Raw genomic sequence first — 25,076 nt, 5'->3', positions numbered from 1 at the left:
CACCCTGCCTGGTTCCTCCCCGACCCTGACCTGATGCCCCCACCCTCACTGGTCTCTCCCTTCATAAACTACTTGCACACAAATCCTTGCCTCAGGGTCTGCTGTGGGAGACATGGCTGATAATAGGATGCTTTTATTTTTCCATCTCTAAAGTTCCTATTCTGTTAGAACATGACATTGAACATGCATTCACCTGTTCATCACATGATAGCACTTATGCTGTGGGCCAGGCCCATCTCGTTGGGTGTGAAAACAGATGTCCAGTTATCTGTTCAGTAGGATTCCATTTTCACCAAGAGAGCTTTCTGAGTGTATGATCTGATACCAAATAAAACATTTGCCCTTTTTCAACCTTTCTTCAGTGGTTGATTTCTAATTATGACTACTTTCTCAGTAAATTAAACCAAGGGGATAATGTTTTCCCTCTTATGGCCAGAGAGGTGGCTTCTTACTCTTGGCTTTTTCCACTTGCCAGTTAGATGCATGGGTGGCTGGCATGTAGTTGATGTTGCTGCTGCAGTAAGCCACCCTCCTGCCATCACTTCCCTGAACTGTTGTATCAGTTATCCATTGCTGCATAACAAACAGCCCTCAAACTTAGTGGCTTAGAGCAACAAGCACTTATTTAGCTCATGATCCTGCAGCTCAGCCATTGAGGCTGGGCAGTTCTAATAGCCTTAACAGAACTCCTTCAAGTGTCTGCTTCTTGCTGATCTTAGCTGGGCTCTTTCACATCTCTGGGGCTCAGTTTGGACAACTGAACTGATTCCTCTTTGTTTTATGATGTTTCTTATCTAGCCTGGATCTGAATAGAACTAAACAAGGCCTCTTGAGGCCCAGGCTCAGAAATGGCACAAAAATCACATCTGCTGCACTCTCCTGGTCACAGCAGGTCATGAAGCCAGGCCAGAGTCAGGGTCGGGGAGGGGAACAGGCACTTCAAAGTCTCCTGGCTCCACAGAGGAGTGGAGAGGTGTGGTCATCCTTGCAATCTACGGGTCTGTGATCTCTGCAGTCACAAGCAGCACTCGGGGGTATTTTGCAGGACTGAGCAATGGCGGGGGACCAGCTAGCGAGGGCGACACTTTCCGGAAGGCCTCTGAGCAGCTAGTGACATACATGAATTCAGGAAGCCGCTTGTTGCAGAAAAACTTTTGGAAGCAAGAAGTGGTTCAGAGGTTCTTGCGCCTCCTTTCTTCTCGGCAAGGTAAGGTTTCTCACAACCTTCAGTAGCGTTCAAAGATGCTCTACGCACCTTAAAACTCTTTTCTACTATCTGTAAACATTGATTAAAAAATAAATGCCATGATCTACATGTAAAACATTCAGACAACGCAGAACATTCTTCAGTGAAAAGTCGATCATCCACCCCTGAACTTCAGTCTCTAAATCTCATCCGCAGAGGCAACCTCTGTTATTAGTTTTTCACGCAGCCTCCTGGAATTTGCAGATACTATCCTTATTTAAAATACCACAGATGTTTCTCTTTTCTATTGGCTAGGACTCTACACTCCTTGGGTGTTCCCAACCTTCCCAAGAAGCTCACACACCAGTGCTGACACTGAGGTTCACACGTGGTTGAGTAGCATGACCCAACTAACTAAGTACTTGTTTATGGTTTCCCCACGTCTTCAAGATACTGATCCGTAACTTGGGGTGATGATGTCCCTCTGTGTTGGGTTTTGGCTGGGGACAGAAATCACATGAACCTTTTTCTGGAGTGTGGTGTGTTCTTGTTTTTGAAAGAAATCCCTCCCGACCTGGTCTATGACATTGACCGCGACTGTGCCAACGCCTTCATCAAGTTTTTACTGGAAAAACGGAAATGGCCTGAAGTGCTTCTGCTGCTGACCCGCAAAGTGAGTGGGGAGCCACCGTCCGGGGACTGTCTCATCAAAGACTGTGACCTCTCGAACCTCAGCCTCTGTGCCATCCTCCCCGGCCTCAGCACCTGGGACCAGCGGAAGACCCTGCTCCTGGGCCACCTGATAGACCACGGAGGTGAGTCCCAGATGCTGAGTCAGCACCGGGAGGACATCCCAGGGGAGTCCAGGTGCCACAGTTCATGGGGCTTTTTGCTTGATTTCAGAGACTCCTTTAAATTCTGCCTCATTCTCTTCCTCCTCCCTATCTTCTCATTGGAAACAGTGATAGGGTCGATGCATTTTTGTGAATTCTTCCCTTTCTCTCGTGTAAGAAACCTCAGGCCTATGGAGGGGGCCTGGGCCCTGGTGTAGCCACAGCGGTCATTTCCTTCCAACCTCCGACTGGACTTTTCCCTGCACTCAGTATGCCGCAGGGGTCCTTGTCAAACGCTGTGACATTCTTTTCCATGGATTGGGATTTGTGGTGCTTGTTTTTTAAAGAAACAGCCAAATAATGGGTGGGTGGAAACATCTGCTGTTTTAATCGGCACAATCAGGCTTGGCTGGATGTATGTCTGGAGTGTGCAGACGTCTTGCTGGATCAGGTTTTATTTTAAAACGAATTTGGAAGCACTAACCTCCTCCTTACGCTCCCCCCACTTAGGCCACTACTAACTGGCCACTGTAACTACTGACGTCTCCTCATTTATAAAATGGGAATGAAACTAATCCCCCTTTCTTAGAGCTGTTTGGAATATTCAATGAGTTCATGGATGCAGACTCTTGGCGGAGCGCCTTGGCTGTGTGGTTTTCCACCTGCCTTGCCGTTTAAGGGGAAATGACCTTCAGAAGGAGTGATGCCACATTGGTCCCAACTCTCAAAGTGACTTACAACGCCTTCAGGTGTTGGCTCTACCCACGGGTTTCAGGAGATAGATGGAAGGCCGCCTGTGGTTTATGTCTTCAAACCCATTCCTTGCATGGAGTGTTACTACCTTTGCCCAGAAACGATGGCGGTTATGGAATTCCTGTTTTGTTCCTGATGAAGCAAGCACTTATTGAGGGCCTCCCCGGGGTCAGGTGCCAGGGCACAAGGATGGACAGTGAACATATGGCTGGCGGTGGGTGGCAATGCAGGAGGGCTGCAGTCCTCAGCGGGTGGAGGTCAGGGAGCTTGCAGTGCAGAGGGGAGGTGTGGACTGAGCTAAAAAGAAGGTGATGTGGCAGTGGGGATGTGTCAGGGAACATGGCAAATGAGGGCCGATGGGCATTCTCGGGAAGAAGCTTCCTAGAAGCAAAGGATGTGGGAAGCGCGCTCACGTCCAGGTCACCGAGTGTATGTCCAGGACTGTGTTGGGCAAACACTGGGAGTTCCGTTGTTCACGCCATCCCTACTCCAATGCTGATGGTGGTCCCGTGGCGGGGTGGGAGGGGGAGATGGAGAGACAGAGGTGAGGCCCAGGGACAGGACACCTGAAGGGGGCAGGCTTTCCCTCCAAGGGCACTGGGAAACCCTTGCCTCCCAGAAAGGGGGCGTGGCAGGAGGCCCTCAGAAGTCAGGTCAGCACCCCCTCTTGATTTGGAATAAAGGGCAGAATCGGTCCCGCCTTCCTCAGGTGGGCCCTGCTGACCTTGGCTCAGGGATGCTGCTCACCGGTCCCTTCTCTCTGCCTCCCCCAGCTTCGCCCGAGGGTCTCCAGGGCAGCCAGGAGCAGCCGCTTGCCATGTGCCTGAAGCACGGGGACTTTGAGCTGGCCTTCCTCCTCTTGACCAAGGGTGCGGACCCCCGTAGCATTTCTCTCACGGAAGGCGACACTCCTTTGCATGCCGCACTCCACATCTTTCTAGATATCAAAGGTAGGCCTTTATTTTGTAAGCAGTCTTTTTCTTGAGGAGGAAGCTGGGTGTTAGAATGGATGCTATGCTCCTTGGTCTTTCCTACTGGGAAAACTAACCATCTGGAAAAGGCCCATTTCTTGGCCAGGCCTGTATCTCCTGGCCCCTCACCCATAGCTTGATGGGAAGGAGTGACCATCATGGTGAACGGTCAGGGTGGGTTGATGGAGGAGGATTCTTAAGTTCCAAACTTAAGAATCGGCTGTCCATAGCTGCAAATACTTTCCATTTATTTACACCACTTCAAGGGTCCTGACATAAAGGCTCTTACTGGAATATTTACGGTGATTTCTGGGTTTCTCCACCTTAGCATTATTGACAGTTGGGCAGGATAAATCCTTTGCTGGGGGGGCTGCCTTGTGTATTGTAGGATATTTACCAGCATCCCTGGCCTCCACCCACTAGATGCCAGTAGCACCTCCTAAATTGTGACAATCAAAAATGTTTCCAGACACGGCCACCCGTCCATTGGGGAGCAAATCGCCCCCAGTTGAGAACCACTGGGTTATCAAATCCTTGGGGAAGTTCAGTGTTCTGAGGACCCCCGGCTGGCGTCTCTGCTCCCCAGAAAAGCCGTTCAGCACTCACAGGATTTTTGTGTCTTTCAGCTGACATCGGTTTTAACTTCCTCAGCCACCTGCTGGATCTGTTCTGGTCCAAGCCCACCGAGTTTTACTACCTCAACCCCAATATCCAGGACAACAGCGGAAACACGCTGATGCACATCCTCTTCCAGAAGGGCATGCTGAAGCGCATGGGGAAGCTGATAGATCTGCTGGTGAAGTTTGACATCAACCTCAACCTGAAGAACAAGGAAGGCAGAGATGCCCGGCACCGGGTGAAGAAGACAGACGCACTGCTCTTGGCCTGGAACAAAGCCCTGCAGGAGAGCAGGCGCCGGGGCCGACAGGATGCTGCCGCCCACCCAGGGAAGCCCCCACGCTGTGCAGCCCCGGCTCACACGGCTCCACTCAAGGGCTCCTCCAAGTCGCTGTCCTGCAGCAGCACTGCAAGAACCCCACCCAGAAGAGCCGGGGTCCCTGAAAGCTGGGAGACCCTGCCGGATGCCCAGACTACGAGGCCAGAGCCTGGGGCTGCCAGGCCCTGTTCGCAGAGAGACCGCCTTGTGCAGGACATCACGGCTTTGATTCAGCAGGTGGAATTGGATCCGTCCCTCCAGGAGGACTGTCCACAGGACTCCGAGCCTCTGGGGACAGGAGCTGGCACCGTAGGAGAGAAACAGGAGCTACAGGGCACCCCGGGGGCGGGGGGCTCTGACTGCAGTGGGAACAACCCCGCAGTCCTTGAGGCCGCAGAGGGACATGCGCAGGCAGGCCTCGGGACCCCGCAGCTTGTGCCTGCTGGTCGCAGGGGGACAGAGGGCAGCGACGACCAGGACGACCAGAACGTGCCGGAGATGGAGGCCTGCCTCCTGGACTTCGAGAACATGACATGGGAGATCGAGTGCACTTCGGAGATGCTGAAGAAGCTGTCCAGCAAGGTCATGACCAAGTTCATGAAGAAGAAAATTATCCTCGCCATCCAGAAGCTCGGCAATGGTGAATGGACCAGGGGCCTGCAGAAGCGGCTGAAGAACTTGAAAGGAAGCATCCAGCTCTTCGAGGCCAAGCTGGACAAAGGGGCCCGGATGCTGTGGGAGCTCGCCATTGACTTCTCCCCGCGGTGCAGCGAGAACCCCGAGAAGATCATGGCTGCGGAGCACAGTGCGCACCCCACCGAGAAGGCGAGGCGGGTCTACACGGAAATCATCCGGATCTGGGACATCATCTTAGATCACAGCAAACTGTCGGACTCCATCAGGGCCATCTGCAGCGCCTACAACCGGGGCCTGTCCTGCGTCCTGCGCAAGAAGCTGAAGGGTATCAACAAGCGCCAGGTGTCCGACAGTATGAAAATCCAAAAGCGGATACCCCGCTGCTACGTGGAGGACACGGAGGCCGAGAAGGGCGGGGCACACGTGGATCCTGAGTACTTCCCCCCTGCCAGCGCGGTGGAGACGGAGTATAACATTATGAAGTTCCACAGCTTCAGCACCAGCATGGCCTCCAACATCCTCAACGACACGATAGCCACGGTGGAGTACCCCTTCCGGGTGGGTGAGCTCGAGTACGCGGTGATCAACCTCAACCCCAGGCCACTGGAAGCCATCATCCTCATCGGGCGGAGCGGCACTGGCAAGACGACTTGCTGCTTGTACAGGCTGTGGAAGAAATTCCACGGTTACTGGGAGAAAGCCGAGCAGGCGGGAAGCCCGCTGCTGGCCAGGCAGATCTGGCTGAAGCGAAGGTTGGAACTGGAACCCGCAAAGGAGGGTCCAGGTGGGGAGGAGGAGGACGAAGAGGAGGAGGAAGAAGGACCCACTGAGGTGGTAACAGTGGACAGCCTAGAAGAGGAGCAGGAGAGTGAAGCCTGTGCGGGGGGAGCCAGTGGGGAGCCAGGGGACTCCGAACAAGGGGTGGAAGGACCCACCCCAGAACAGCCCCACCAGCTGGAGCATCTACATCAGATCTTCGTGACCAAGAACCACGTCCTGTGCCAGGAGGTGCAGAGAAATTTCATTGAGCTTTCCAAGTCTACCAAGGCCACCAGTCACTACAAACCACTGGAACCCAATGTCCACAAACTCCAGGACCTGCGGGATGAGAACTTTCCTCTGTTTGTCACTTCCAAGCAGCTGCTCCTCCTGCTTGATGCTTCTCTGCCCAGACCATTTTTTCTGAGAAATGAAGATGGCAGCTTGAAAAGATCCATCGTAGGATGGTCCATGCAGGAAGAGTTGACTGTCACCAACTGTCAGGAAGATGAGGAGGAGGCTGAGGCAGACAGGGACTATGGTGAGGAGGAAACAACCGTGGAGACACGCCCATGTGACAGTGACCCCCGGGTGTACGTGACATTTGAGGTGTTTGCCAATGAAATATGGCCCAAAATGATCAAAGGCAAAACTTCCTACAACCCTGCCCTGATTTGGAAAGAAATAAAGTCTTTTCTGAAGGGGTCTTTTGAGGCCCTCAGCTGCCCCCAGGGGAGACTGACAGAAGAAGCATATAAGCAATTAGGGCGGAAGCGGTCCCCCAATTTCAAGGAAGACCGGAGTGAGATCTATGGCCTCTTCTGCTTGTATCAGCAGATCAGGTCTCAGAAAGGGTACTTTGATGAAGAGGATGTGCTATACAACCTGTCCCGGAGGCTGTCGAAGCTCAAGGTGCTCCCATGGTCCATCCATGAGCTCTATGGTGATGAGATCCAGGACTTCACCCAAGCAGAGCTGGCGCTGCTGATGAAATGTATCAATGACCCCAACGCCATGTTCCTCACCGGGGACACGGCTCAGAGCATCATGAAGGGCGTGGCCTTCCGCTTCAGTGATCTGCGCTCTCTGTTCCACTACGCCAGCAAGAACACCACGGACAAGCAGTATGCAGTGCGCAAGCCCAAGAAGATCTACCAGCTGTACCAGAACTACAGGTCCCACTCAGGTACGTCCAGGCCTTGGGCTCTCCCTACAGGGGAGGTGCTTGGGCACTGACCTCGGGCTACTTTTGAAGCTGTGGCCTAGCTTTTGTTGGGTTCTTGTAGCTAAGGATAATATTTTGGAGTTTGTTAGTAACTACCCACATGAACAAGAGATCTTATGATTTTTGCCACTACTCATTCTTTTCTCTCTCTCTCTCTTTTTTTTTTTTTTTTTTGGTCACTTGGCTTGTGGGATCTTAGTTCCCTGACCAGGGATTGAACCCGAGCCGTCCGCAGTGAGAGCGCAGAGTCCTAACCACTGGACCGCCAGGGAATCCCCCTTTTTTCTCTTTTTTTATTGAAGTATAGTTGATTTACAATGTTGTGTTAGTTTCAGGTGTACAGCAAAGTGATTTCAGTTATATATATATATTCTTTGTCAGATTCTTTTCCCTTATGGATTATTACAAAATGTTGAGTATAGTTCCCTATGCTATACAGTAGGTCCTTGTTGGTCATCTATTTTAATATATAGTAGTGTGTATATGTTAATCCCAAACTTGTAGTTTATCCACTCCTCCTTCCCCCTTTGGTAACCATTAAGTTCAGTAGTCATCGCTACTCATTCTTAGGTTGATGATTTAAGCTGTGGTTGAATGGAAATGAACCTCTAAGTAATTACAGCTTAAGGTGTTGGCCATGACATGAAAACATTTCAGGGGAACATTTAAACTGCTTAAGAACTTTTGTTAAAGCACTTTGGAAGCACCTGCTTCTAAAATGTAAAGTAATACGTCAATTACAAGTCATTAATCCTGAAAGAAAGCAGCTTTTCTTCCGAAGAGAAGAAAAGATGGCGCGGGGGTGGGGGGGGGGGACGGGGGGACGGGACGACGTTGTGGGAGATAATGCACTCTCAGGTGCTTTTAATTTGTGCCTCACGTGTGCCCCTTCCCTGTGCCAGGCACGATGCCAGGCAGTTGACATAGGTACTGAATCTGGGCCACGGAGGTGAAAGCCCAGAATCCTAACCACTGGGCCACTAGGGAACCCCCATGGGTACCTGTTTTTAAGCCTCCAAAAAACCCTACAAGGTAGACATCATTCCCATTTTACAAAGGAAGAAACTGAGGCACAGAGAATACTTCCTTTGTGGTTTATAGAATGCTCACCAATTCACCTCCTATGTCCTGCATGTGTCCATGAACAACATAGAGTATTATTTTACATGTTTAAAAACTTTGTTTAATGGACTCATACCAGACGTACCTTTCTGCAACTTCGTAATTTTGCTTATAGTAATGTTTTGGGATTTCTGCATGTTGATACCATGGAGCTGCAGTCCATGCATTTCTCAGTGCCGTTAGTAGTCTAATTCATGACTGCACCACACTTTGTTATCCACTTTCCAGACAAAATTATTCTTCCTTTATCCCTCAACAAAAATATTTTCGTTTTTTTATACTTCTCTTGCTGACAACGCATATCCTACTTGCTTTACACACTGAAATGCTTCCCTTATCATTTTTACATATTACAGTTTTTAACTTAAAAGACCTTAACAAAACCAAGAAACAAGTAATTGAGCTGTTTGTTTATATCAGCATTTTCTTTTTCTTTTTTTTTTTTTTTGTGGTACGCGGGCCTCTCACTGTTGTGCTCTCTCCCGTTGCGGAGCACAGGCTCTGGACGCGCAGGCTCACGGGCCCAGCCGCTCCGCGGCATGTGGGATCTTCCCGGACCGGGGCACAAACCCGTGTCCCCTGCATCGGCAGGCGGACTCTCAACCACTGCGCCACCAGGGAAGCCCTATATCAGCATTTTCTGATTGGCAAGCTTAAGAACATAACCTCTAAAAACATATATTTTTCTCATAGCACAATTTCTCTTTAATGTGGTACAAGATGCTGTTTAAGGAACCCAAACATCTTTTGTAGTTCTGCTAATTAACCCAAGGCTGAAGTCTCAGGCAAAGTGGGCTGTGTTTGTATTTCAAGGACATGATAAGCGTTAATTTCAAGCTTTCTCCTAGGCATATTTTTGTGCTCTCAGGGTCAGAATTCTGAAAACAGTATTTTATCAAGCTAGCTTTCTCTAACTGCATATGCAAAAAAGAACCAGTTTAGAGTGTCAGAAGAGTTTCATCTTAACCAGTTTTCTCTGGAGTCTGAAGAATACAGTTGGCCCACAGTGTTAAAAAGAAAATCGTCTTTTTCTTAGTCATAGGTTCATAGCCAAAATTTTTCTTAATGAATTGAACCAGAATTTCCCATTTTACAAAAAGCAACAAGAATACCAATCACACAAATGGAATACACACTCACACACCAGAAGACAGAACTGTCACAAATGCACTGAGAGGATGACCGATACGGAGTCCCAGACAAACACTTCCCGACACAAATGGTCCTCAACGTCAGAAACACGTCAGAACCAACTGGCAAGATGCCCAGATAGCACCTCATGCTCAAAAGAAAATTTGCCTTGTGCTCACCAGTGCCCTTACTCAGGCTTGGAGTTCGTCAGCTCGTCCAGATGCATGTTTCCGTTGCACCAAGGAAAAGCATATCGTTGGCAGCCAGTGCCGAGCAAGGAAGAAACAGGGAGGATCTCCGAAACAAATGGTTAGGGCAGCTGCTAGGAACGTCCCCCCAAATCCCCCTCCCGAATCCAGTAAGCCACGAGCAATGGGCTCCTCACAGCCATCCCAGTGCTTCTTCATGGCGGCAGCTCTTCCCAAGAAAACCCTGGAAGCCAGATATCGCGAGAGCGCAGCCTCACGTTGGGTGTCAAAAACTTCCCGCAAGTGGGTCCAGGTGCTCGCTGCTGCTCAAAAGCCAATAGAGAGGCAAGGTTGGTGGAAAGGAAATTTTGCTTTATTTCAGAGACCAGCAACCCAGGGCTGGGGTGTCAGATTCACGTCCCAAGGCCAACTCCCCTTCCCCCCACCCTGCCAATCAGTGGTCAAGAGCTTTTATAGAGGGAGGGAGGAGGCTACATGCAGAAACAGCACAGTCAGCTCTGACAGTCATCTTGAAACTGGTCATCGGTGGTCTGATGATTGTCTTACTTAAATCCTTCTGACCTGGGGTTAAGGTAACCTCCTATGTAGTCTTTTAATGGTTTTAAATTGTGCTCCTTATATTTAGGTAGGTGTCAAATTTTAGGTAAATTTAATTCAATTTAAAATGTATGTGTGGTGTGACATTGTCTTTATTGAAATCATGCTTCTGTGATCTAATTTTCCTTTTTTCCATAGGGATAAACAGTTGTGCTGATGCCATTTGCAATTCTTCCTTTTCAAATATCTGTGAGTCTGTTTCTGGGCTCACTATTTTTTTTGATTTGTCTAATTTGTCTGTTTTTGTACTGTTATCACACTGTCTTTATTTACTGTACTATCAAATGTCTCCAGTGACTCTTTGTAATTTTGATTGGAATTGAAGTTCTCACTCTTTGGGAAGAATTCACATCTTTACATTGTAGGGATTTCTGAACCATGACCTTGGCATATTTCTCTGTTCAGATTTTTTTTTACTGCCTTCAATAATATTTTATAATTTTCCCCAGACATTTTACACAGCTCTTAGATTTGTCCCAGAAACCTTATACTTTTGGTTACTATCATGGCTGCACCTTTTTTCTCTTTTTAAATTTTCTAGCCATGTCTTGCTGGTATAGAGGGATGCTGTTGGTTCTTGTGCATTGATCTGGTATCTCACAATCTTGCTGAACACTCTTACTACATTTACCATTTTGACATTTTTATGCAGGTAAGGGCAGGTTTGATCTTCTCTTCTATACTTGTCATTTCTTTTTTGTATCATATTTTATTGGTTAGGACCTTAAACAGAAACAGTAACAGGCATCTGTATGTTATTCCTGAAGTTAATGTGAATATTTTTTTAACATTTCACCATTTAAGTCTGGTGCTTATTGTAGGTTTTTTGATAGATTCTCTTTTTCTGGATGCATTTCAGGTAGGCTATGGTTTGGTGAAAAGAGAAAACACACACAGACCACACACACGTACATACACATACACACACACATTGGTACTCTTAACACCCTTACAGTGTAAAAGTAGATTAACATTCTGATTTGTTTAGCCAAGCATTCAGAAAACAATTAGAAGCCAGGTGGCCTCCCAGAGTGTAGCATACACCACACAGCTCAGCCCAGCTTTCCAGGACTCTCACAGTCTTCCTGATGCTGCCCATCAATTACAGGGTCTGCCTGGGTCTGAGCAGCTCGGCTTCTTGCTCTTCCATGACTTTCTACATGTGCTGTGCAGGAAAAACTGGCACAAAGAAGTTTATGCTCGAAATACGAGATTTTATCCATTCAGGAAACATATATTGAGCTCCTCCCCTACCTGACACTGTGTGGGGGCTTGGTGACCAAGACGTTCCCATTTCTCTGCCCCCAGGGGGTAGCTCCAGACGGCACCCCCTTTTTTGTTGTCGGACTCTGTAGAGGGGACCTGGCATGAGTAGTTGAATGAGCCCCTTATTCTGATGGTGTACATGGGTTCAGCACCACTGGTCTGGGGCAGCAGCCTTTATGATCAGCAAGATAGAGTATGGCAAAGGGAATTGTCCTGTGAGCAGTTGTTTTTTTGTTTTTTTTTTTATGTAGTAGGCAACCCACCCAGATGATCACTACATAAACTCCATTTTCCACCTCCTGTCAGGATAAAAGGAAGACTGTGCGTAAATGTTTCTGTGTATATAACCAGAAAAAGCCCCAATAATATGTATTAGATTTGAGAGACTTTAGAAAACACAAAACGTTAAAAAAAAAAAAATTCAAGCCCCCTATAAGGCTACTCACTACTCACATTTTGTTTCATTTCCTTCTGATCTCTTTACTGGCCATATACAAATATGCATTTATCACACCCATTTATTGATTGATGATGTGTATTTACATAATCAATGTTATGATTGATGAACATTGTTTAATCAATCATAATTCAGTGAATATTTAGTGAATAATTCCCCCATCTTTTATTCTTTTTTAAATTGAGATTCACATAGCATAACATTCACCTGTTTAAAAGGTGCAATTTAGTGGATTTTTAATATATTCATAAGGTTGTGCAACCATTACCACTATCTAATTCCAGAACATTTTTATCACCCCCAAAAAGAAACCCCATAACCGTTAGCAGTCACCCTTATCCCCTCCTCACCCCTGTGAACTACCAATCTACTTTCTGTGTCTGTGGATTTGCCTATTCTGGACATTTCATATAAATGGAATCGCAAAATATGTGACCTTTTATGTCTGCCTTCTTTCATTTAGCACAGTGTTTTCAAGGTTCTTCCATATTGTAGCGTGTATCAGTACTTCATGGCTTTTTATAGCTGAACCATCTTTTATTCTTTGAACATGTTTGTATAAAAAATTTTATCTAGTTCCCTAGAAGGGCATTTAAGTGGATTCCAGTTTTTCACTGAAATGAACACTTGCGTGCTTTTTTCTGATCCTCTCATTAGTGTACATCTCTGAACCACAGTTGCAGCTGATCTGCTTAAATTCAACAGTTTCCACTTTGTATTCTTGATTTCTTTATATTGCATAGTGTTAATAATAATAGCATTGGATAGGAAAATTTCCCTTTACTATTTGGTAATAGCAATGGGTACACATATGCCCATTTCATAGAATTCTAGCTGGTGTTGGGCAAAGAGCACATGGCCCCTAAGAATAGTGGGAGACCCAGGATGATCCGTATTCAGTCCAGCTTCTTTTGGAGGTGTTTACTAACTTCTCAGACCTTGGAGTCCCTGTTTGTAAAAGTGGGGTTGTCTGGTCTGTCTCACCGGGCTGTTGTGAGAATTAAACAGGTTAATCTTTATGAAGGTGCCTCTTGTTTAATCGACATCACTGTCAGTGTTACTTCAGCGCTTAGACAAAAATGGGACCCAAGGAGAAAGCTCTTTGGAAAATCCTTTATCCAGCTCTGACAGTTATTTAGTATACTCCTCTCTTTGCTGGGTATAAACCTGGTGGAAGAGGGCAATGGAAGCCGAGGTTGCTGCCTCACCTAACGTCCAGCTCTTACCATGTAATGTTGTCTCCAGTGCTCTAAGTACCAACAACAGGGGACAGGATAGTTCTTGTTTTTTAACTGTATATTAGCCCCTGTATTAGCATTCTAACAGCTCTAAGTGTTTAGTTACATTTCTGCCTTGACTCTTCTTCATGAGGTCATTTTCTCTCACATGAATATAGTCCAGGAATGAGATTTACAAAACTTTCTTAGGACAGCAAACACATCTCTGCCTTTGTCCGCGGTACCCGGAGTAATACAGCTTGGAGCCAAAGTGATAATCTAACAGGATCTGGAAATTGGCTGCAATTGTATGTACTCTCAGGACTGATACTGCTTCTCAGGAGAAAAGCAAAACCAAAATAAGAAAACAAAATGCACGAGAGTTCCCTGGCGGCCTAGTTGGTTAGGATTCCAGGCTTTCATTGCCATGGCCTGGGTTCAGTCCCTGGTCAGGGACCTGAGATCCCGCGAGCTGTGCGGCGTGGCCAAAAACAAAACAAAACAAACCAAAAACCCCAGCCATGTTGGCGTGTTGTACAGTATCTGACTTTTTTTATCCCAGGAATCCTCAATCTGGCATCTGGAGTGGTAGATTTACTTCAGTTCTATTTCCCGGAATCTTTTGATCGCCTTCCAAGGGATTCTGGCCTCTTTGATGGTCCCAGACCAATTGTCCTGGAGTCCTGTAGTGTAAGTGACTTGGCAATATTGCTTCGAGGCAACAAAAGAAAAACCCAGCCCATTGAATTTGGAGCCCACCAGGTGAGTTTCTTGAGATTGTATGTTTTAAAATAAAAGGCAGTTTGCAGTTGAAAAAAGGTTTGAGAAGCTGAGTTCTTCCACAACGTAGAATTCAGTAGCCCCTGTCCCAGAACGAGGAGGTTTCAGAGATGGGTGAGTGCCGAAGTGTTATTAATATTCCCACCACGATGGCCGTTCCTCATCAAAGACATTACTCGCCTCCCACAGAAATAGTCTCAGCTTTACTAGATTTCTCTTTGTACAATGTGAAGTTTTTTCTCTTCTATCCCCCTTTGTTTCCTAGGTAATCCTTGTAGCCAATGAAATGGCAAAGGAGAAAATTCCAGAAGAGCTGGGATTAGCGCTTGTGCTAACAGTTTACGAAGCCAAAGGCCTAGAATTTGATGACGTCCTCCTTTACAACTTTTTCACTGATTCTGAGGTATGTCATACTGAATTCTTTTTCTCACAGCGCATGTGTGTGTATGAGCTCCACTTCCACTCCAGGAAAGAGAATTTTGGAGCTGAGTAGATGAGAGTTGGTCACAGGTGACCGTTTCTCTTTTGGAGCATCATCCATTTGGCATGGGGTTTTGTGTGTTTGGATGCGGCTTTCGACAATGTCTGTGGGTTGTTTCATAGTGTGTTGTGGGATGGCTCTCCCCGTGCCTTGCCCTTCCCTGTTTTCTTGTATTCACCTTTTCTGAATGCCTGGTACGCAAGCGCCAGCTTCCGGTTTTCACTAGCTACTGTTAACCTTGACTCCCAAGGATCCTCAAGTTGGAGCAAGGTCTAAGGAGAGCCTTACAAATGAAGGCAAGGTTAGCAATGTCCACCCTATGAGGACAGAACCGGGCAAGGTCATTCATAGGGAGACAACTGCGGGAAGACACGTGAGCCTTGGTTCCTGCCCACAGGATCAGGTAATGCAGGGGACGAGAACAGCCATCCTGCCTGAGCTCCCTCCGGGCATGGCTTTGCCACCACTGCTTGCCACCCTTGCCCACAATGGCAGCAAAAGAGTCCCCGGACTGACCCCCAGTGACCTCTGTGCCAGCCGATTGTTTTGACTTGGCTCCTGAGTCCTTGTGATGGCTTTTCTTCCCAACCTCGGTACATTATAGGTAGAGCCGCCAGCTCAAGGCCATTGTCCTCAGTTTCATAGCTACTGCCTTCTCTTCACCACCGTCTTCGGTGGAGGCTCAGGTTGGCTGCTGACCATGCTGTGGGGTCTCCTTTGGGGACATAGCTGGCTGTACCCTGGTCCCCATTGCAGACTCCCCGCTGCACACAGTGCATGCTTGAAGGGGCTGTTTTCATACCCAAGTCACGAGCACTGTTAGCTTTGACTCCTTAAAATCTGCTCCAGAACTGACCCTTTAAATGGAGTCCTTTGTTTCTGTTTTGGTTTTTTCTGGTCTTTTTTTAAATGTCACATTTGCCTCGATAATACCTATGACTAATATTGCTATGGATGTTTTACAGTTTATAAAGTGCTTTTTGAAGGCATTGTCTCAATTTATCCTCCACCAGCCCTCTGACGTTGTGTGTATTTTTATTACCCTCATTCTACTCATAAGGCTGAGGGTCATGGAAGTTACATAAGTTGCCTATAGTCGTAATGTAGGTGGCAGAGCTCAGAGATGAACTCAGATGCTTTGAATTTCAAATCTCAAGATCTTTCCACTGTACTCCCTTCCTTTTAATACCCTGCATGCAAATCGGCTTCCAGAACCTTCCGTAATGAATATATCATTACCATACCTTAAGTGCACTCCTTTTCTATTGACTTTTCTGATAAAATCAGATGCACTCTCATTAATCCTGGAACCATTTTTAATCTCCGAGGACTAACTTTTTTTTTCTCATAATACATCCATTGGTCATGGTTGGACCGAGGCTCTCCTAAAAGAGGAAAGGGTAAGACTTTGTTGTTCGTGTCCTTTATTAAGTGCCAGTTGTATGCTTGTGCTAGTAAGAAGCTCCAGGAGCTCTGGACTTATGGATCGGTAACTTGTGGTCATCTCTGTTTGTGAAAGAAAAATCTACTTAATTATCTTTCACCCTGACCCTGGAATGGCACAATCCTGGATCCCTTGACCCTAAGCTCCCACCAATGGATCAGTGAGTTGCATGAAATTAAAACAATCACAAATTAAGTCTTGTGGTAACATCCACTTCATCCTATACACAGAATGAGAATTCTAAAAAGACTTCTGATGTGATGCTTCCCAATTACCAGGGAATGGAATCGTGCATTCCCCAGCACAAAGCACACCCTCAGTTTATCATTCCCAACCACAGGACCAAAAGGCACCAGTCAGCAAATGAGAGGAGATGCTACAATCAAAGGAGAGGAAAAACAGAGGTCACAGAAGTCCCCATGCGTCTGTGGTCTGGCTGCTCACGTGGGGCTTCTTTTGGGGGTGATGGGTGAAGGCTGCTGGACAGTACTTGCTGTTTGACATGGGAGACTGTGGAGGACTCCTCTCTCCATCCCTGGCCTCCTCTTCCACCCCCGTTTATGTGTCTGGAAGGTGCTGTGTGTGTGTGTGTGTGTGTGTGTGTGTGTGTGTGTGTAGGGGGCTTCTTATTGCCCTGGCTTGTGATTTTTCTCTTCAGAGGATTCACTGTTACCTGTTCAACCACATGGACACCGGGGTCATCTTCTGAGATGAGAAAGGAACCAAGGAATGGTTATGTCAAGGCCTTCTCTTGTAGGATTTTGCCTCATTTGGGGGAGGGGAAGTCATTCTCTGGTCACCTCCAAACTCTCCTCCTGTGGGGACTTGGAGGGGTGCTTGCCATTGACACTCTGCCCCAGTGGGGAGTCCCTTCCTTCACACTCATGTGTGACCAGGACAGGAGAGGCTTTCAAAACCACAATTTTTAAGAGCTGCTGAACTAACCTAGAGAACAGGCCCCACAAAAGAAGCCTTGCTGGTAGAGTCTAAATCCTTTTCCTTCATAATTATTAATCCCCAGAGAAGAAGCTAGAAGACTTCTAGATGCTTCTTCCTTTTATTGCCGGGAGTGCTGCAGGCCTGTATTCTTGCCGTAAACACACGTGCTCGCTCCTAGGAGGCTCTGTCTTGAGAGTGAAATGTGTTTTATTCATGGAAACAGGTTAGTCATGTGCCATACGAGCAGCTTCTGCGTCTCCTTCGAGCAGTTTTAAGATACAGGTGCTTTGGGCTTCCCTCGTGGCGCAGTGGTTGAGAGTCAGCCTGCCGATGCAGGGGACACGGGTTCGTGCCCCGGTCCGGGAAGATCCCACATGCCACGGAGCGGCTGGGCCCGTGAGCCGTGGCCACTGAGCCTGTGCGTCTGGAGCCTGTGCTCCGCAACGGGAGAGGACACAACAGTGAGAGGCCCGTGTGCCGCAAAAAACAAAAAAAAGATACAGGTGCTTCACTGGCCTTCCAAGTTCAGGCAGCCTGCACCTCCCGCTGTCTGCCGGACCTCCTCAGATGTTAGCATGCGTGTCTCTTGCCTGCTTTCTTTGGCAAACAATTAAGTCGGGTAAACAGCTTTACGAAGATGAAAAGATAGTCACAGATGTGTCCTGAGGATTTTTTTTTTTTAACTTTCAACTACTAAAATTGATTACATGACTCACATCTCTTCTCATAACCTGGTGATTAATTCCCTAATTGGTTAGTAGCATAACCACTCTTATTTAATAGATAGTATTTAAAGCATTTAACCTAATGTGTTTTTTTATAATTAATTTATTTTATTTTATTATTTATTTTTGGCTGCGTTTGGGTCTTCGTTGCTGCATGCGGCCTTTCTCTAGTTGTGGAGAGCGGTTGCTACTCTTCATTGTGGTGCATGGGCTTCTCACTGCTGTGGCTTGTCTTTGTTGCGGAGCCCAGGCTCTAGGCGTGCGGGCTTCAGTAGTTGTGGCATGTGGGCTCAGTAGTTGTGGCTCACTGGCTCTAGAGCACAGGCTCAGTAGTTGTGGCGCATGGGCTTAGTTGCTCTGCAGCATGTGGGATCTTCCCGGACCAGGGCTCGAACCCATGCCCCCTGCATTGGCAGGCAGATTCTTAACCACTGAGCCACCAGGGAAGTCCCTAACCTAATGTTTATAGAGCTTACATTATAGAGGAACTGAAGGGAGGTAATGAACTGTATCCACTCCACCTTTCCATCATCCTTGAAAAGATACATAGGTGGCAAGTAGCACCATTTTATAAAAAAACTGAAGGATAGGAGAATTGACTACCTACTCCCCCAAGACACACAATAAAGTATGAAATCTGAAACGTCATGGGAATTCTTCACTGTAGATACTGTGTATAATCTGGTCACGTTTGCCTCCCCAGGGTCTGTAAACTATGGCCTGGGGGCTAAACCCAGCTCACTGCCTGTGAGCTAAGAATGGTTTTTACATTTTTAAATGGTTAAAAAAATCAAAAGGAAAATCATATCCTGTGGCATGCGAAAATTTACTATTAAATTCAATTTTAGTGTCAAAAGATAACGTTTCATTGCATCACACTTGCCCGTTCATTTACTGTTGACTAGAGCTGCTTTTGCTCTACAGTAGCAGAGTAGAGTAGTTGCAATAGAGACCATATAGCCCACAAAGCCAAAAATACTTATCATCTGACCCTTTAGCAGAAAAATTTACAGACCCTGATCTACAAGTCAACCGTGGTTTTGTGGTTTGATTTGGGTAAAGGGGAAAATGGCTAAAATGTCAACTCTTTATCAAGCATTGTAGAGACACTTGACATTGATCATCTCCTTTTATCTTTCCAACAAATGTGGTTAGTTCTGTCATCCACATTTTACAGAACAGGAAAATGAGACCTAGAAGAGGCATTTGTTCAAGGTCACATAATAAGTGGACAAATTGGGATTTAATTTGTTCCATCTGACCTCAGAGTCCACCTTGCACAGCCGACCCCACGGCTCCTGAATTTCACTCCATCCTTTTTTTGGGGGGACGTGGGGGCCTTGTGGCTTGCAGAATCTTAGTTCCTCAACCAGGGATTGAACCTGGGCCCTCTGCAGTGGAAGTGCAGAGTCCTAACCACTGGAGTGCCAAGGAATTCCCGAGCTCCGTCCTTGATTGGATCACTTGGTTAGGAAATTTTGTCACATGTCTTTTTTTTATATCATAAGAAAATAATTTTAATTTTTTATTCTTACATTTCCTAGCATTTATATTTTCCGTGAAAATGTTTCAAATTATTTACACTTTGAATGCAGTTACATCTCTTAATCCTGGGCATTTAATATAACACAAATTATGTGAAAATTCGGTTATAACACAACTAGTAATTTTGCTGACATAAGGGCAAGACTCTATTTTATAGAATAGATGTAAAAATAATTTATGAATTATTACATCTTTATTACTCATTTAAACATGGCTAAACTATCCACATGTAACAGCAGTAATTATATTTTTATTATCTTGGTTATTTGTGACTCTTAGTCATATGAAACCCAAAGCTTAACACAAATTATTTTGTATTTATATTTTTTAGACTTATTTTTTATTGAGGTAACACTGGTTTATAACATTATATAAGTCGCTCGTGTACAAGATTGTATTTCTACTTCTATATAGCCTACAGCATGCTTACCACCAAAAATTTAGTTTCTGGGACTTAGGGAACTAAGATCCCACATGCTGCGTGGCATGGCCAAAAAATTGAAGGAAAGAAGGAAGGAAGGAAGGAAAAATAAAAGGAAAAATAAAACTTAAAAAAAAATTTAGTTTCCATTTGTCACCATAGAGTTGATATTTTGCCATTTGTGACAACATGGATGGACACCACGGGTACCACCCTAAGCATCACATGTGTCTTAATGACTGACCCTAAGTGGCATTTTTTAAACACATTGTGAAAAGAGGTGAGGATACTGGTTTTCTCCCTCCATTCTGCTTGTGGACATTCTTTCAACAACAGGAACCTCCAGGCCCTAAACACTCGTGCTAGAAGTGAGCACATGTGCCTGCTTCTTGGCCGTCTTAGCTGAGCGTCTGGGGGTCTTCTCGGTAGCTGCCCCGATCCCTGCCTGCACCACCTGGGCCCCGACCCCCACTCTGAGGCCATAGGATGGCCACCTTCTCACAGCTGGTGCTGAAGGCCTGGCCGCTGTGCCAGGCAAAGGGGGCTCAGTCCTCTGTGAGGCCCAGGGAGGCTGAGTGTGCACTGCAGAAGCATATTCTGCTGGTCTTTCATTTGTCTTTGTTGTTCAGGCTTACAAGGAATGGAAGATCATTTCCTCATTTACCCCTTCATCCTCTGAGTCCAGAGAGGAAAGCCGTTGGCTGATTGAGGTGCCCCTAGAGAAATGCAGCTCCTCCCAGGGCAGGGCTCTCATGGTGAATCCGGAAATGCACAGGGTGAGTATGAGCCATGGGTCCATGAGCTTGCTTGACAGGGAGCCAATAAGCAGGGCTTGGCCGATAAGATTGGGTTAAAGACGGAGCCTGTGCTGCGGGTCTTCCTGTCCGTCAGTACTAGGGGGTGGAGGGTGGGAGAGGGAATGTGGTCGGCTCAGCGCTGGCGACCCCCTCTTCTCAGCAGAGAGCCAGGCTTGATGCGGGGGTGGGGGGGGCGAAGGGGGAGGGTGGCACCTTCTGTTCGCCTCTGGAGCTCTGTTCAGAAACTCTGACATTGCTGACGGGGAACTCAGAAGTGAAGTCCGTGACTGTAGTCAGTGGAGACCATTGTCTTCCAGCCTTGTCTGTGAAGGGACCCTGTCTCCCTTCCCCTGGGCGACCCACTACATCACCGAGAAGTAGGCCAGAGCCGAAAAACTCTGGAGTTCTAGACCGACGAAGGCCGACAGAGGCCTCGAGAGTGAGGGCAAAACCACAGAAAACCGAACCAGCAAAAACCAAAAGCTTTGGGAGAAACTGCTGTCCTGGTTTTATGTCTCCTACATAGTAGAAAACAAATAAACAGAAGAGCAGTTATCCGGTTATTTCTGTAACTACCTGGAAGGCTCTGCACATAGATGTTAAATCATCGCCAAGCTGTGCAGACCTCTGGGTAGCCACAAATCCGTTGTTGTTTTGAAATGTCATGATTTAATCAAGGAGGTCCTCCCTGAGTCTAAGACATAGTCAGTCCCCTTATACCCAGAGTCCTCAGTCATGGGGTAGGTCAGGAGTAATATAGTGCTGATAATAGTCACAGTAGCAGCGTGGGACTGCTCCATTTTTTTTATTTTTATTTTTTTTTTAAATTTTGGCCGCACTGTGCAGCTTGTGGGATCTTAGTTCCCCGACCAGGGATTGAACCCTGGCCCTTGCCAGTGAAAGTGTGGAGTCCTCACCCCTGGACTTCCAGGGAATTCCCACTGCTCCAAATTTTAAAAATAAGTTACAGTAATTGCGTAGGATGTGACTTTTGGGGTAAACTGAGTGAAAGGTACATGGGACCTCTCTGCAGTATCTTTGTAACCTCCTAGGGATCTATAATTATGTCAAAGTGGACAAGTACAGCAGATTCAAGGGTGGGCCTGTACTAACACTGCCCCCCGCGCTAGAGTTCGCTTCCCTGTGCTGCGGCCACAGTGGGCTCCCCGCGTCCTGCTCAGGCCTGGGCTGTACTTCATAAAACTTACTTTTTGAATATTCCTCCAAAATCAGAATAAGCCCGTTGAAGTGAGATACATCGTATTGTAGCCTGAAGGCTCATGCCTTTGTCCTCATCTTGTCTTTAGCTCCTGAACGGGGAGCTGAAGCAGCTCTACACGGCCATCACCCGGGCTCGGGTCAACCTCTGGATCTTTGACGAAAACCCAGAGAAGCGGGCTCCTGCTTTCAAATATTTCATGAAAAGGAATTTTGTCGAAGTCGTGAAAATGGATGAAAATAAAGGTAAGCGCTCATTAAAATATTCTGGCTGTTGGACAGAAAGCATGTTACTCTCAGCTGCCCTGTGGCCGAGGGTAAAGGGTATCGTTTTTGGAAAACACTTTCTTTCCACATTCTTCTGAGACATGAGTGTTCCTATTTATTGCTAAAGTGTGTGGGAGACTGAAGTTGTAATGAGAGTGGGAGGGTTAACTCCTTCAGGGAAGAACTTTTATTTGTCCTAAAAGGTAAGGATCATGGGCAAAGGATAGACAAAGTAGGCTTTGCTGGGAGAATACAAATTAACTGTGGACTTTTGGACAGCTGTTTGGCAATATCTATCAAAATAAAAAATGCACCTACCTTTTGACCCGGTAATTCCACTTCTAAGGATCTATCCAGAGATACTCTTTTGTACAGTCTCTAAGATAACATGGACGAGAGCGCTCGTTACAGCCCTGTTTGTAATGATAAGAAACTAAAAATGACTTAAGTGTCCATGAAGGTGAAAGTGTCTGCAGTGGCTCCTCTGGTGCTGGGACTGGTGGGTGTGAGATTGTTAACTAGATGTGGACCTCTTTAACTTTTCACCATTTCTGTGCTGTTTGCAGTGTTTAAAAATATAAAAACCAACATCATTATGTATTGTTTTTCATAAGTTACAAAGGCTAGCTAATTAAAAAATGGAATGAAGGTCTCCTGATGGGATAACTGGGAGATAAATAATCAGCCCTCGTGAAGGAGAAAATTGTTCTGTTTCTTGGGGGTTAGCTGTTGAGTTGGCTGCTCCAGGCCATGGTGAATTTCTCCAAAGATGGGGGAAAGCCCACAGCTCTGTGGCTGCAGAGAGGTTTGTTGGTTTCCTGAGCATTTTCCAGCCAGTTTTACGGAGACTGTTTCTGGTTACAGCCAATGGCTCAGTTGGGGACCAGGATTAGAAGCTCTATTCCTGGGACCTGACTGTGGTGCTATAATGTGAAAAGTCTAAGGCTTGGGGTTAACCTGGCTTCTCAATAGAACTTTCCACCTGTGCAGCCATGGGACTTAATTCAGCTAACACTTTCTCCCCCTGGGCCTCCACTTCCTCTACTAAAAGGAAAATGAGCGCATTGGCCTACCGTGGTGGTTCTTATTCCTCCCCGCAGCTCCGAGTCCTTTTATTCTCACAATATGTTCTGGCAACCCATTATAAGAGATCAAGATAGGCGATTTTTTTTTAATTTAAAAATTCAAAATGAAAAAGGATTGCAATTAATATTATCTCTTATTTGCATTAAGAATGCAAGGAAAAGTCCCGTCTTAATTGTGAGTTACGAGTTGCACGTGGTAAAGTCTTTGAGGACATCTGTTCTCACTGTTCTGGGGAGCTGGGGACGAGTGTGGTGACTTTGCATTTGGGGGTCTCTTCAACGCGGCACCAGTAGAGGTCACCGGCCAGGTGCAGAGATACTGTGTGGGGCTTTGCTGTGGGAATAAGATGTCACCTGGACACTCACAGTGCACACAGCACCAGAACAAGATGCTGCAAAGTCAGCTTTGCACACAGTGCGTGCGGGGGGCTGCAAGGATTGGCATGTGTTTTTTTTGTTTTGTTTTGTTTTATTTATTTATTTATTTATGGCTGTGTTGGGTCTTCGTTTCTGTGCGAGGGCTTTCTCCAGTTGTGGCAAGCGGGGGCCGCTCTTCATTGCGGTGCGCGGGCCTCTCACTACTGCGCCCTCTCTTGTTGCGGAGCACAGGCTCCGGACGTGCAGGCTCAGTAGTTGTGGCTCACGGGCCCAGTTGCTCCGCGGCATGTGGGCTCTTCCCAGACCAGGGCTCGAACCTGTGTCCCCTGTGTTGGCAGGCAGATTCTCAACCACTGCGCCACCGGGGAAGCCTTGGCATGTGTTTCTGCACCACCTAAACAAAGCTGGCCTGCCTGCCTGCCTGGCCCCTCTGGTTGATATCTGTTGGCTGAGGGGACTCTGACCTTTCCGGCTCAGATTTGACTTCCACGTCGTCCTGATATTCAGCCTTTTGTGTGTTTTGTGAAAGTGTGGCTCAGAATCCCCAGAGAGTGTCGCCTCCACCCCCACCCCCACCACCGCTGGCGGTGCTCGGGGGTCCTCGGCAAGGGGGGCCAGTGCAGTCACTGCCAGCTGCTGAGGCTGACAGACGGGGCCAATAGCAGGTGGTGGCAGTGGTCCACATCCACCAACCAGAATGTGTCAGATCGCTTGCTGTGATGAGGGCAAAGTCTGCACATTTGGAAATACTGTCACATCCTATCACCTTTTCCCTTGCTGAGGCCCCGGCATGGGAGTTTGCCAAGAGCTACATGGCTTTGGATTTTCAAGGAGGAACTGGAAATTGCTGTCTGTCTTCTAATTTGTATCCTTAGGAAGGGAAGGCAGACCAAAGTTCAAAAATCAAACAGCATCTTTTCTCACCTCCACCTCCTTCTCCCAAAACCCACCACAACCTGGCTTGGTAAGCTACACTCTACCTTACATGAACGCTAGACAGACAACATAGGTATGTTTGTTTGCTCAGGCCACCATAGCAAATACCACAGACTGGGTGGCTTACACAACAGAAATTATTGTCTCAGTTCTGGAGCCTAGAAGTCTGAGATCAATAAAGCTGTCAGTGGTTTGATTTCTTCTGAGGCCTCTCTCCTTGGCTGTAGATGGCCTTTTCTCTGTGTGAGCCCCCCGTGTCTGTTCGTATGTGTTAATCTCCTCTTCTTATAAGGATGCCAGTCACATTGGATCAGGGCCCACCCATATGACCTCATTTGACCTTAATCACCTCTTTAAAGACCCTTGTCTCCAAATACAGTCACATTCCAAGCGACTGGGGGTTAGGACATCAACACTTGAAATTTTGGGTGTAGGGGAACAAAATAGAGCCCATAACAACAGGTTTCAGTGAAGGGATCCCCAGAGAAGCAAACCCACGTTTCTCTTTCATTTTAGACCTCGACGATAGCATGTTTGTTAAAACCTCAACCCCTGCGGAGTGGATCGCCCAAGGAGATTACTATGCTAAACACCAGTGCTGGAAGGTAAGGAGAGAGAGGTCTGGGTGACCTGTGGCCTCGTCAAGCCTTACCAGCAGGTTTCTCATCACTGCATTTGTCACCAGGACGGGGGTGGGGGTCGGGGTCATGGTACTTGTGCTGCTGCCCCTTCTGCGACATCAGGTCATCCGCCATGCAGAG

General features: G+C 47.0%; 1 protein-coding gene across 1 annotated transcript in view; it reads left to right on the top strand.

Annotated features, from left to right (window-relative positions):
* The window catches only part of TRANK1 (tetratricopeptide repeat and ankyrin repeat containing 1), a 64,084-nt gene that overhangs the window by 21,606 nt on the left and 17,402 nt on the right, over positions 1–25,076 (top strand). Inside the window, exons 9-17 of the mRNA XM_065886197.1 lie at positions 1,046–1,207; positions 1,747–2,001; positions 3,546–3,722; positions 4,370–7,261; positions 13,862–14,061; positions 14,345–14,482; positions 20,264–20,410; positions 21,739–21,895; positions 24,832–24,920. Coding sequence (XP_065742269.1) covers positions 1,046–1,207; positions 1,747–2,001; positions 3,546–3,722; positions 4,370–7,261; positions 13,862–14,061; positions 14,345–14,482; positions 20,264–20,410; positions 21,739–21,895; positions 24,832–24,920 — 4,217 coding nt within the window. The remainder of the gene's footprint in view (positions 1–1,045; positions 1,208–1,746; positions 2,002–3,545; positions 3,723–4,369; positions 7,262–13,861; positions 14,062–14,344; positions 14,483–20,263; positions 20,411–21,738; positions 21,896–24,831; positions 24,921–25,076) is intronic.

This window comes from Phocoena phocoena, chromosome 10, assembly GCF_963924675.1.
Source record: "Phocoena phocoena chromosome 10, mPhoPho1.1, whole genome shotgun sequence".
Taxonomy (NCBI): Eukaryota; Metazoa; Chordata; class Mammalia; order Artiodactyla; family Phocoenidae; genus Phocoena; species Phocoena phocoena.
Note: the sequence above shows the minus strand (reverse complement) of the source record. Positions and strands in the feature narration are given on the sequence as shown.